General features: G+C 43.9%; 1 protein-coding gene across 1 annotated transcript in view; it reads right to left on the bottom strand.

Annotated features, from left to right (window-relative positions):
* GPR158 (G protein-coupled receptor 158) overlaps positions 1 to 13,087 on the bottom strand; it is a 192,377-nt gene that overhangs the window by 160,334 nt on the left and 18,956 nt on the right. Inside the window, exon 2 of the mRNA XM_054991964.1 lies at positions 3,968 to 4,073. Within this exon, the coding sequence (XP_054847939.1) occupies positions 3,968 to 4,073 (106 nt within the window). The remainder of the gene's footprint in view (positions 1 to 3,967; positions 4,074 to 13,087) is intronic.

Below are 13,087 nucleotides of genomic sequence, written 5' to 3'. Positions count from 1 at the left end.
AGGGGATGGAAGTGCTGATGTAGCAGAAACGTAACCCTCCACCAGATCCAGCATACAAAGGAAAGCTTGGCTGGACAAGGACGGGAGGGGGGGAGGGGGGGAGAAGAGGTAAGCTAGGAGACTGGAAGCTATTTTTGAAAGCACTTCAGCTGGGAGTGGGGCGGAAACAGAGAAAATAAGAGCAAGACTTTGGTGCAGAAATGGCCAGGGAGAACTAAACTCACCTGGACAAACCAACGGTCTGACTTAGTTTAAGCCGTATACAGGACACCAGGTAGGAAAATCAGTTGATGGATTGTTTATGCAGGAACTCAAGAGGCTGCAGCGTCTTTGCTACATGGAAAGCCTAAAGGTGGACATTTCTTTTATTCTACCTCATTCATAGTTTGTGGACAGCAGCTGAGCAGCATCATACAAGATGCTTTGGGGGGGGGGGGTCCAGAGCATAGGGCCACTCTAACATTTAAAGGCCTGGTGGCACATGCCCTGACTATTAAGCAATGCTTTACAACAGGCAAGTGAAGGCTTGGACTAATTCCATGGGAAAGTGTCATATCATTGAATATAAGGATGATGTGAGAATATTACCTGGTGTGTTAGACTTATGGTGGCTCATTCATGTATGCGAATAATCCCTGGACGTGGAAATCGTATGAATCAGCCCTCCTCATCCCCCTCCCAGGTTACTCTTATCAGTGAATAAGCTGGTCTCTATTGACGGAATAAGGAAGCGCCATCCAAAGAATCGGATAGATGACTGTCAGCTCACACAATGTTGCTGGGATTGTGTGGAAAAGCTAGCAGAGAAGAATGGCAACACTATAAAGGGCCAATGCCAAAGCATGGGGGGGGGGAATTGTAATATTAAAAGAAGCAGCATTTATTTCCTTTTCATTTCCCCAAGAGGCTGTGCCAAGGAAGGGAGTATTGTCAAATACTGTTTTTAAAAACTAGCAGTTGATTTGTTTGTGCTATAATTAACTGTGTTTCTAATGCTCTCCATCAGTCAGACAGAATGCAGAAGGTAATTATAGCTATTTATAGCATTCAAACCTTTCACAAGGAACAGCTTTTTTTTAAGCAAACAGGAGGAACAAATTGGGAGGGGGAAATCTTGAAAAATGCTGATCCTTATACAGAAATTTCTTAAGGCTCATGTACAAAATCCAGCCTAAAGCATACAACATGTAAAGCAAATGGCAAAGCAAATGACTGATCATTTGCAGAAGAGGAAATGTCTTGCTTTTCCTATTCATTTTGCTGTTTCTTTTCTAAAGGAGCAATCCTAGGCAGGCTTACTCAGATGCAATTCTGAGTAACTTAAGTGAGATTTACCTCCAAGTAAACATGCATAGGATTGGGGTGCTTGCCACACAGTCTTGGGTCCAAAGCTGTAATATTTACACACACGGACAAGTCAAAAAGTGGTGTCACTTGAGGCCCCCACCCTCAGCTACTGTCCCCTAGCACCTCTGCCCACCTCAAGCAACTAACATGTTATTCTCTCTTCATTCTCCAGGCATCTTTAAATATAGTGTGACAAAACCCATGCATGCCCCATAGGGCTTCCCAAACTCGTGTGAGATTCCTGTCCTGAGAGTTCAGGAAGCCCTAGAGAGCATGCATGGATCACCACGCTGTGTTTAAAGCTGCTTGAGGAATGCAGAGGGGAAGAGCCTTAGATGCCCCAGCTCCTGCATGGAGGTCTGACATAGCAGCAAGAGGCACGAGCAAAGGAGTTGGAGATGAATGCAGTTCCCCAGCCCCATTCACCATCCAAGGTGACCCCCTCAGAGGCCACGCTGCCCCTCCCCATTCTTTTGCACATGCTATGTGGACAGTGCAGGATAGTGCAAAGTGGTGTTCACAGGGCAACAGAGTTTCACCTTTTCTAGAATTTCACCGTGTCCATATGTGTGCCCATGAGGGCAGTAACCTACTGTGAGGCTTCCCCTGAGGCTGTGAAAGGAGCCTCAGATTTTAGAACGAGCCACAACCCCATACTTGCTAGGCCAAGAAAGGCTCCGGTCAAGTCTGTCAAAAACCCTCCCGTTAGCTAACACTGCCTCTTTATTCTCTCCATGCTTTTGCTATAGGTTAATATCTTGACCCATGACTATTACTATTATTGCCCAGAGGCCTCAGGTTTCCTCAGATGAGCCTGCTAAGTGGAGATCAGAGGGTCAATTCCCCATCAGGAGCCGATTTGCCATCCCCACACTCGAGGTCCCTCTTTCACCACAGGCACATCCCACAGGTCACTACCAGTCCTGTGCCTCCCCATGCAGTATCTCATCTTCCTGGGGGAGCGAGGCTTGCCCTTTACCTAGAAGAGCCTTTTGCCTCCCCTACCAAGGGCATCTGTAGTGCTTTTAAGCTCAGCTCTTCCACTCTGCCAATGCTGCATGGCAGCAGCAGCTCCAAGTTGGGTCAGGACTTAGAGCAGCGGAGTACCTATGTTCAAGGCTTCTCCTGCCTTCTGGAGGGTTGCAAGCACATAAACACTGTGATTATATAAAGTTGCTTTTTCAACATTTCTCTGTATTTTTGGCGGAGTAGAAAAAGCCAAATGTTGACTGTGCATGAATCTAGTGCGACGGTTTTTGGGTCTGCTATACTAAGCCCATCCCCCCCAGATGGAAAGATAATTTATTAAAGCCACAGACCATGGGCTGGATTAACAAGCAGGAGCTATCAACTGTAATATTCAGGAAATAGTTTCATGTTTTATATTAGTTCCAGGCAGGGGTCATTTCGTAGAAAAGGAGCTGGAGGAACTTATTAGCATAACTCATTAGCATATGCCACGCCTCTTGCCATCACCAGAAGTGTGTCATTAGTATAACTGATTTGCATATGCCACACCCCCTGACATCACCTATTCTGGCTGTTTTGGACCCAATCCTGGACATTCAGGGCCGAAAATGGGCCCAAAATGGCAAAAAGGGGCTGAAAATGGCTGAAAAGGGGCCCAAAATGGTCAGGATCAGGCCGCTGATGACCGGGAGAGTGATCCACCACCTGTCAAAGGCCCGATCCAGGCCATTTCGGGCCCAATCCAGGCCGAAACGGGCCCAAAATGGCGGAGACTCATGTGGGCGGGGCCACTTGACATGTGACCTCTTTGGGAAACTGCCGGAACTGCGTTCCTGTGCGTTCCCCCTTGAAATGAGCCCTGGTTCCAGGGCACTAGAATTAGGAGCAGTTCCAGCCCGGGTTTTACTCATGTCTTTGTGTAAGCTGGTTATGCCTTGTGTTCATTCCTTTCTCCTAAACAAAGTCACTCTGTCTTTATTTTAAAAGACCCTCAGCATCTTCCTGGATGCTTGCAGCATCTTACATCAACCAGAATCATATTTTGAACAGCTAATGATTAAAGAGTTGTCTTGGCAATACTTGTAAAAAGCATGTAAATATCGTAAGAGACCAATTCTAGTGCAGGACAGAATAGTGGTGTCACCTGCATAAAGTAACAGAGGGACTGGGTAAGATCCCAGTTTAGGGGGGGTGACCACTGATGGGTTTCAAAAGTCAGGGCTAAATCATTCAAGCATAAATTGAAAAGATAAGGGGCCAGAATACAGCCCTGTTTCACACCTTTTGAAGTTGAAATTTTAGCAGTGAGATGCCCAAGTTCTTAATATTTAACTTGACAAGTGGTGGAAGAGTAAAGATTTTTTATCAGAAATAAAAACCGAGGGTCAATATTTATGACTTCTAACTTACTCCATAATGTTTGTCTAGATACTGAATCGAAAGCTCCTTTCCGGTCAATAAAGCCTGCATACATATTTTTCTCCAATGATCAATGCCACTGGGGCCATGTATAATCCATGATGTTTGGACAGCTTTCTTGTTCAGAGGCATGGAAATCAAAACAAGACCTATCGTGTGCAATTCAAGATGTAACATGATGAAATGCATGAATATTGGTCAAGAATACATTTGGGTTTCCCTACTTGCTTACCTCAGAGTTATTTAGATGGCATTTGTGAGTTCCTGAAAACCACCCTTCACTTGAACATTGGTCAATGTCCACTTTCTGCAGGTTGATGTCCATTTTCACAACACCCCTGCAAGATTTTAAAAAATGACATTACCATATGAACATCACATCATTTTCTTTCTCTGGCAAGTGCAGAGGGAAAAACAGCGTTAATTCTTAATTGCATGCACAAGAAGGTATGATTAGCGAACGGAAGCATCTCATTAAGTTGTTCTGCTTATGAGTGCCAAAACTGTTCTGCTTATGAGCGCCAAGAGTAGGAAGTTAAATTCTACTGGACTAGTGTACATTAGCAAATAAGAACAACATTTTTAACGTTCAGATTGCTCTTCATGTAAAGGACACATAGACTTCCACCCACCCAACAGAGGTCGGTCCGGTCCAAAAGTTGCCCCTTAATCGAACCAGCCTCTCCATTTTTCGATGGAAAACAGCATGACAACAAAGCTCCAAGTGACTCTTAGAATTTCCTGTGTCACTATGAGATCATTTATTGTCAGAGACTCAAAATTAATGTGGAGCAGAGTCACTCTCCTCGTTCCGACACTGGCAGGGGCCAACAATGTCACTGGATGGACTTAACCAGGCAGATTTCACTTACATTGAAATAATATAGACCATATTATTCAGTGGGACATTTCTCATATGGAATGAACTCATTTTTAATAATATGTTTAATTTAGTACTTTGGAAAGTACTTAACTAGCTATAGGATATTCCCTTTTGGCAGAATTGCCTTCCTATGGGCAGGATTCTCCATTATCATTGTACTTAACCATAAACAATTTGTGATTACCTTTAGCATTTTTTAATGTACATAAAACCCTCCAGATTTAAAGCCCTTCTATTTCAAAACTTCTTCAGCAGTAGAGCAATATGTCTGTAGGCTTCCCTTTGCTTCTTACTGTTTGCAATTTCATGCAACTTGGCACATTTCTTGAAGCCTCTACTGAATGCTATTATAATAGCAGTGTCAACTGAAGGCACAATGTTGCCACCAAACTCTTTGGGAGATGTGCAGAGTGTCAAGAAGACTCAGATGCAACCCTGGGAGTTCCACAAATAGAGCTTCCAGCAGTGTTTCATTTCTCAAGCATAGGGCCCCAATCGGGGTCATAACTACAGTGAGAGAAGCTTTAAGCCTTTTCCCCAACACTGTTCCCCTCATCTAAAACAGCCCTTGGGAGCTGCGGTTTGCCTCATTTAGGAAAAATACAGGTACTGAGGCAGATACTTACCCCCAGCTGAACCTACGCACCTACTCTGATCATCTTCAGAGATTTTGCTTCAGGTACCCCTGCCGTATGAGGCTAGACAGATGGCAGCCCAAGAAATGGGCCTTCTTGGTTGTGGTGCCCAAGCACAGGAACTCACTTTCCAGGGAGATCTTTCTGATTCTATCATAGGGCCAAACAACAAGTGACACCTGACACTAGTTGGACACTTGACAGCTTCCCTCAAGTTTTGATGGGAAATGTAGGCATCCTGGTCTTGCAGACTGGCTTTCCGACTGCTGTCCAATGGACTTTTCAACTGTCACTTGTCCAACATTCCACCAAGCTGCCTACATTTCCCATCAAAACTTGAGGGAAGCTGACAAGTGTCTAACTAGTGTCAGGTGTCACTTGTCGTTTGGCCCATAGTCTTCCGCCCGCAGGTGAAGATGTTTTTGTTTGGTTTGATGCTCTCTTACTAACTCTCATTGACCCTCCTTGTTTGTGCGCCTCTGTGTTCATAGGTTCTATTTTAAATATTGCCTATATATATTCATCTGCATTTTAGATACTGTTGTCATGGACGAAAGTCCCAGCTGTCACTTTTAGGGCACCTGGCTCCTGCATATCAGGGGAGAGGGGCAGCCTGGGAAACAGCTTGTTGTCTCAGGACAGAAGTCCACAGCATCCTTGTGTCAAAAAGGAAGCACCCTTTGATCTGCAGTCATCTCAGAATTGGGCAAAGAGGAGTTCCCAGGCTTTGGGGGTCCATAACCTTAAGAGAGAACTGGGTACCTTGTCCGAGAGCCCACCGAGGGTGTCTCTTCAAAGGCTGTTCTTTGTCTAGATGTGCATGTATGGGTGCGTGTATGCGCCCATCCATCAGTCTCAATGGGGCTGATGCTCAGCAACTGTTAAGTTCCTTTATAGCTAGTACTTGTTCTCTCTTATTTTTCTTAGTCTGTAACCTTTAGACTTTGTCTGCACTTTACTCTGAGTTGTGGCTGTAGTAAATAAAGTTATTTAGTAGAGACCTTTCACAGCAATTCTTTCCCACATACCTAACTGAAAAGCCAAGGCTACAGGAATCTTTGGGACAGCTGCTCCTCTGGGCAACTGCTCCAGCAGAAGGAAGGACTCCCAAGGTGCAGGGGAGTGCTAACAACCATGGATGGTGGCGAGCAAGAAGAGGCTCCAGCATCCTACCTTACAAGGTCACTGGGAAAGAGGTTAGAGCACCTTCCCTACCACAGCATGCCAAGCGAAGACGCCATACCCAAGAGAGAGACAGAGAAAGCCTACCTGATCTGCTGTTGGGGGGGGGGGGCAGAGAAGAGAGAGATGCCAACTATTCTTATGTTTTCATTGTTTGACTCCTCGTGGACCCTAAGTTGGGTAGGAAAGTGGCATAGAAATGGTACATGAATGCCTATCACAGTTGCATAAACAGTGACTCCCTGGGGCTGTTTCAAGACTGGGAAAATGACAAGAAGGGTTGCAGGGGTTGGGGGAAAATTAACCTCACATGCTCTCCGAAGCTCTTCCTTATCATGCCAAGAATGACATCATTTATGGTATGAGAAGGAAGGGAAAGCCCCTTGCTAGGCTGATTTGATCAAATCAGTCTCCCAGGGGGACCTTCCCTTCCTTGTCACACCATGAATGACATCATACTTGGCATGACAAGGAAGAGCTCCAGAGTGTGCAGGAGTGTGCTCCAGAGCTCCTGGGCACGTTCCCTGTACTTTACCCCTACCGACCAGGTGAGTGGTGGCAGGCGGAAGACACCTGGAGCGCGGCATCTCCTGCTCCCACTGGGGAACTGGTGACCCTAGGGAGCAAAGAACAAAATTCTGGGATGTCTGGAACTACTGGGACCCCTGATCTGAGCCCTGCAGCATATAACACAGAGATGCACTCCCTGGGCAGTTATCTAACAACATATGCAACACTTGGAAACGTGCGGGAAAAGCTGCACCTGAGCCTTGGAAGGCCTCCCCAACATCCTGATTTAAAACTGCACTGAAAAACCAGTTTCCTAGCTTGGTGATGGTTTCAGAAACTCCTCCCCCCAGCCTGTGCAACTTCATGCCATCAACTCACAAGCAGCAGTCCTACCACAAAACACATTTAGGATGTAGATATATGCATGTGTGCCCTGATCTGGATAAGCTAGATGAGCCTGATCTCATCAGATTTCGGAAGCTAAGCAGGGTCGAGCCTTGGTTAGTAATTTGATGGGAGATCTCCAACAAAGACCAAGGTTGCAGAAGCAGGCAATGGCAAACCACCTCTATTAGTCTCTTGTCATAAAAACCACAACAGGGGCCGCCATAAGTCAGCTATGACTTGAGGGCACTCTCCACCACCAAATGCATGCTGCCTCTCCAGAATCCTCTCAAGTCTCATAGAGTAGCATCTGCACCTGATCTGAGGAAGGAAGCTGTAGCCTAGGAAAGTTCATACACTAATAATTGTGCCCTTGCCTACAGAGGTGGGGTGGGACGAGGCCACAGAAAGGGCCTTTTTAGTGGTGACATCTCACCTTTGGAATATACTCCCCCCGGAGATTCACTTGACATGTTTCTTACCTAGGCTTACCATTTGCCCACTTATGGCAGGCAAACTCCTGGTGATTTGATCCACTGCCAGCCACCACAAAAAAATAAAGGGGGAAAAAGGTTCCAGCCTAGTCACCACAGTGTGTCACTTCCAGCTACATCATGGAAGAATTGCAGAGTAGTACCAAGAAGTGACGTGGTAACATCACACATACACTCATTTCCTTCACTGTCCCCGAACCCTCCCACTGGTTGCCAGGTTTGGCGTGGCAACCTTACCCTTGCCTCCTGGTCCAGGCTCCTCCTGGTCCTTTAGGTGCCAGCCCAGAACACTTTTTACCCAGGGTTTCTAACGGAAGGATTTCAGCATTTTAAACTGTTTATATGGTCTGCTTCTAGCCTGAGGAGTATTTGTGTGTATCGTTTTAGACTTATCAGTGTTTGCTTTGTGCTGTTTTTATGCACTGACTTGTTTTTAAGGACTTGTTTCGTTAGTCTATAATTCCTATGTTACTGGTTTTTGTGATTTTATTGTTTTTTTATTATTTTGAGATCTACCTTGAGCAGGTCTTTGGATAGTGTGTGTGTGTGTGTGTGTGTGTGTGTGTGTGTGTGCACATACATACTTAACATCTGGTTTAGTGATTTGATCATCAGACCAGGGAGGGCTGGGTGCAAATTCCTACTGAGCCACAAAACTAAGTCTGAGATCCTGGACTAGTCATTCTTTCTCAGCCTGATTTGCCTTCTAATATTGCTGAAAGCATACAACAGAAGCAGGAGGGAATCATGTGTGCCATAGGAATAAAAAATAGACAGACACAATGTCATTTTTGCCACAAAGGGTTAACATGGCTACCTCTGTGGATATCTAGCCTGCGCTTCTGGAACCCCACAGCTCTTCCACGGTATCCAACTCCCTTCACAGAGACTTGAAAACAGGGTCTGATATGACACATTACAGAATTGCCAAGTTACAATGTGCTTCTAGTTTTGCAAACAGCATCCAAGTACAGATTAACTCAGATACAAAACTTGTAGAAGCAGCCAATATTGATCTGCAGGAATTAACGGATCCATCTGAGATTTACCCTTCTGCCAAGCTACATTGCAATCTCAGCTTTTGAGGAACCATTTGTCAAAGCAGTAAGGCTTGTTTTAGTCTGAGATTCTACGGAAAATTAACCTCCTGGCCCCTGGAACCAATCAAGCATTAACAAGAAAGCAAGGGAGAAAGGATTTTGTTCTTTAATGCAGAAAGCACTTCTGTTTCCTTGATGTGCCTCTTGAGCTGATACAGTTCATTATTTTTGAGGGGTGATTTCTCCCTTACATCAGCAAGAGCACTAGTCTTGATCCAGCACTGGTAGTTTGGGAACTGTACCTACATAAAAAAGCAGAGGAATCTGGTTCAGTCCATTTTCCTCATTTGTAATTGTAGCAAGATCTCCCAGTCTCCTGTGAATCAACAGTAGAGATGGGCACGAACTGAAATACGAACCAAAATTCAGCACGAACTGGGCCGATTCGTGGTTCGTGAACCAGTGGTTCGTCAGAGCCCATTTCTGACAAACTGCCATGAACTTTAAGCTGGTTCATTTGGTTCGTTTTTTGGTTCATCACTGCAGACAGCCTGTTGCCGATCAATCAGTTTCCTAGGCAACAGGAGATGGACTTCCTGCAGGCCTTCTGCTGACCCGGAAGTGGCCTTCTGCTGGCCCGGAAGTGACACTTCGATGACCTGAATGTGATGTTTTCATGAACCAAATGAACCTGTTTGCGAACCAGGGCAGGTTCGTGAAAGTTCATGGTTCATTTTTTTTCTGGTTCATGCCCATCTCTAATCAACAGTGCCATGAAATTGACTAGGCCAGTTTGGAGCAGCTTGTGATACAGTCAATTTACTGCTTAGGAGAACCACATATTCTTGAATTGTGGGCTATGAGGGGAAAAATGTTTTGCATAATTTTGGTCTTTCTTTTTAAAAGTTCTCACGTGGGTAAACATTCAGGTTTTAACATATTAAGTGACAAGTGGAGTGCCTCAGTGATCGGTCTTGGAATCTGTTTTGTTCAACATTTTTATAAATGATTTGAATGAAGGAATAAAAGTAATGCTTATTAAATTTGCAGATGATACTAAATTTGGAGCAGTAGCAAATACAGTATAAGACGGAGTCAGGATACAGGGTGATCTTGACAGGCTGGAAAACTCAGCTAAAACAAATAAAATGAATTTCAACAGAGATAAATGTAAAGTTCTGCATTTAGGTTGGAAAAATCAAATGCGTAATTATAGGATCGGGGAGACTTATCTTGGCAGTAGTATGTGCGAAAAGGATCTAAGGGTCTAGGAACATGAGCCAGCAGTGTGATGTGGTAGCTAAAAAGGCAAATGCAATTTTGGGCTGTATCAACAGAAGTATAGTGTCCAGATCATGTGAACTGATGGTATCACTTTGCTCTGGTTAGACCTCACCTAGAGTATTGTGTTCAGTTTGGGGCACCACAATTTGAGAAGGGTATAAACAAGCTGGAACATGTCCAGAGGAGGGCAACAAAGACAGTGAGGGGTCTGGAAGCCAAGTCCTATGAGGAAAGGTTGAAGGAGCTCAGTATATTTAGCCTGGAGAGAAGACAACTGAGAGGTAACATGATAATCATCTTCAAGTACTTGAAGGGCTATTATATAGAGGATGGTGCAGAGTTGTTTTCTGATGCTCCAGAAGGTTGGACAAAACCAACGGGTTGAAATTAAATCAAAAGAGTTTTCGGTTAAACATTAGGAAGAACGTCCTGACAGTTAGAGTGGTCCCTCAGTGGAACAGTCTTCCTCGGGAGGTGGTGGGCTCTCCTTCTTTGGAGGTTTTTAAGCAGAAGTAGATAGCCATCTGACAGCCATGCTTATTCCATGAACCTAGGCAGATCAGGAGAGGGAGGGCAGGAAGGGTTACATCAGTGCTTAGTTCTCATGGCTCTTTCTTACATGCCCAGGATAATGCCAATCGTCACTTTGGGGTCAGGGAGCAATTTTCTCCAGGCCAGGTTGGCCAGGGACCCTGGATGTTTTTGCCATTTTCTAGGCATGTAGTAGAGGGTCACTGGGGGTGTGGGGAAGATAGTTGTAAATTTCCTGCATTCTGCAGATGGTTGGACTAGATGACCCTGGAGGTCCCTTCCAACTCTACGATTCTAAGTGAGTTTTTTAGCAGTTCCAAACAACAGCTATGCCCATGGTACGTGTGCATCAAGGGGTGAGTGTGTAATTGTCTTTTCATGACCATTAGTCAATAGGTGTCTGCAACAACCATGTCAAATCTGTATACACATTTATTGCACCAATGCAGTACAATGCTGAAAAAAATATATAAACACAAGTACTAATAATAAACACAGTATTAAGTAAAAATCAGGAATAATTTTTGTTAGGGTAAATAATCAAAAATGTCTGTGGGTGCAATGATCAATGAGGTTATGCTCTTTGTATTTTAATAATAATAACTGATCTTCTATACCACTCCTCTAGACAGATTAGTTCCCCACTCAGAGCAGTGATCAAAGTTAGTGTTGTTATTATCCCCACTATACAGCTGGGGAGCTAGGGCTGAGAGAAGTGGCTTACCCAAGGCCACCTACTGAACTCCTGTCAGTAGTGGGATTCGAACCACAGAGTGTTGATTCACAGTCCAACCACAATTAAAAATACCAGCTTGTTTTCCTTTAAAATGTAAAGTAGAGAGTCCAGAACAAAAAAACTGAGTAGGAATTGAAGGGTTAAACCTCCTCTGTGTTCTCTGCATGGCCTCAAGACAAACTGAGGTTGTGGGAACCTACAATTTGCAAGACTGGGGTCACAGACTGGCCTGCAAGTTGCATTTTATGGCATGAACAAGAGGCACAATTTTTGTTTCATGTTTGAAGCCTTATTTGTTTGTTTCTTTGTTTATTATGTCATTTATGGTCCGACTTTCTCACTGAGACTCAAGACGGATTACACAGATGTGAGATTAACACAGTCAGTATCATGGACAATTTTATAAACAATGCCATAGGGTAAATAAACCCAAATTTACAAAGATATAACATTAGCAAGAATCCAATACAGAGTCGAAGAAATATATATGTTATGATATGCCACACACTCCTACACACACTTGACAGCAAATTCCGATTGACCCAATGGAATTTACTTCCAAGTACACAAAATTGGGCTGTTAATCCCATCCGATAACATTGTTTAGCTATGAAACTGAAGGACAGAACAAATACAAGGAAAGAATGCATGAATGACAATGGAGATCTGTAGAGGAATTATAGAAGGAGACAGCTGTGCACTGAATATTAATTCGGAGCTGTCCTCTCTCTGTCCCTTTGACTTTGGATGTCATGTGTCATATGGATGCCATCCACCTGCATCCATTTTAACTTATACCTGTAATTTAATGCCACTGAACAAACACCACTCAGTTGAAATGCATCCGACAAACATGCACTGGATTATTTTTACAAAGCATGTTTAGGCTTTGCAAATTCCAGTTTGAATCAATGGGAATTGTCTACTGTTGATTTCCCTCTGGATCAATTTGCAATTGACAATGTGTGTTTTATTATTCTTGGGCAAGCAGATTTGTAATTTAGTAGATGTTTCTGGCCAGTTTTATGGATCCTTAAGATGTTGAAGTTTTTATTCTGACATCTGTACTGCCATTCCCTTCTGAGGAACAATTTAAGGTGCTGAGATAACCTTTTCAAGCCCTTAACTGCTTAGACCCAACAGATGGAAAAAACCACCTCCTCCCATCACCTGTTATAATCACTTCACCAAAGACTCTCTCTTAACAATAACAACAATACCATTTCCATTTCCATTTCAAGTTCAGTTAGCATGAAAATTCAGCTCCCTCGCATCTCGCTGCAGAGTCACTGAAGTCCATACTCAAGATCTTTCAGCAGAAGTGTTGGAACACAACCCCCCACCCCCACCCCCAGGCATGGCTTTTAAGTTAATTTCCTTTGTAAAAAGTTTCATTCATTTTCATTACTAAAGTCATTCTTTTTGTTTTATTTGTGAGTTGCCCTGGTGCTGGTGGTGCCAGGTTGTTTGTCGCCTAGTCACCTGAACCTACTAAAGTAGCACAGCTTACGGAAATGTAGCTGTTAAACCTTCATGATCCTTCTGTGCTCTACCTATCTAAGGAAATAAAATACATCTAAATCTACATTACAAACCTTGTATGTAAAGTCTGTTAGCACGGTGTAGTACATTCAGAAAAGCAAGAGGACTGCCAACTGACCAGGAAAAAATCC

Source organism: Eublepharis macularius, chromosome 11, assembly GCF_028583425.1.
Source record: "Eublepharis macularius isolate TG4126 chromosome 11, MPM_Emac_v1.0, whole genome shotgun sequence".
In the NCBI taxonomy this organism is placed as follows: domain Eukaryota; kingdom Metazoa; phylum Chordata; class Lepidosauria; order Squamata; family Eublepharidae; genus Eublepharis; species Eublepharis macularius.
This window is presented reverse-complemented; position numbering and strand designations above follow the sequence as displayed.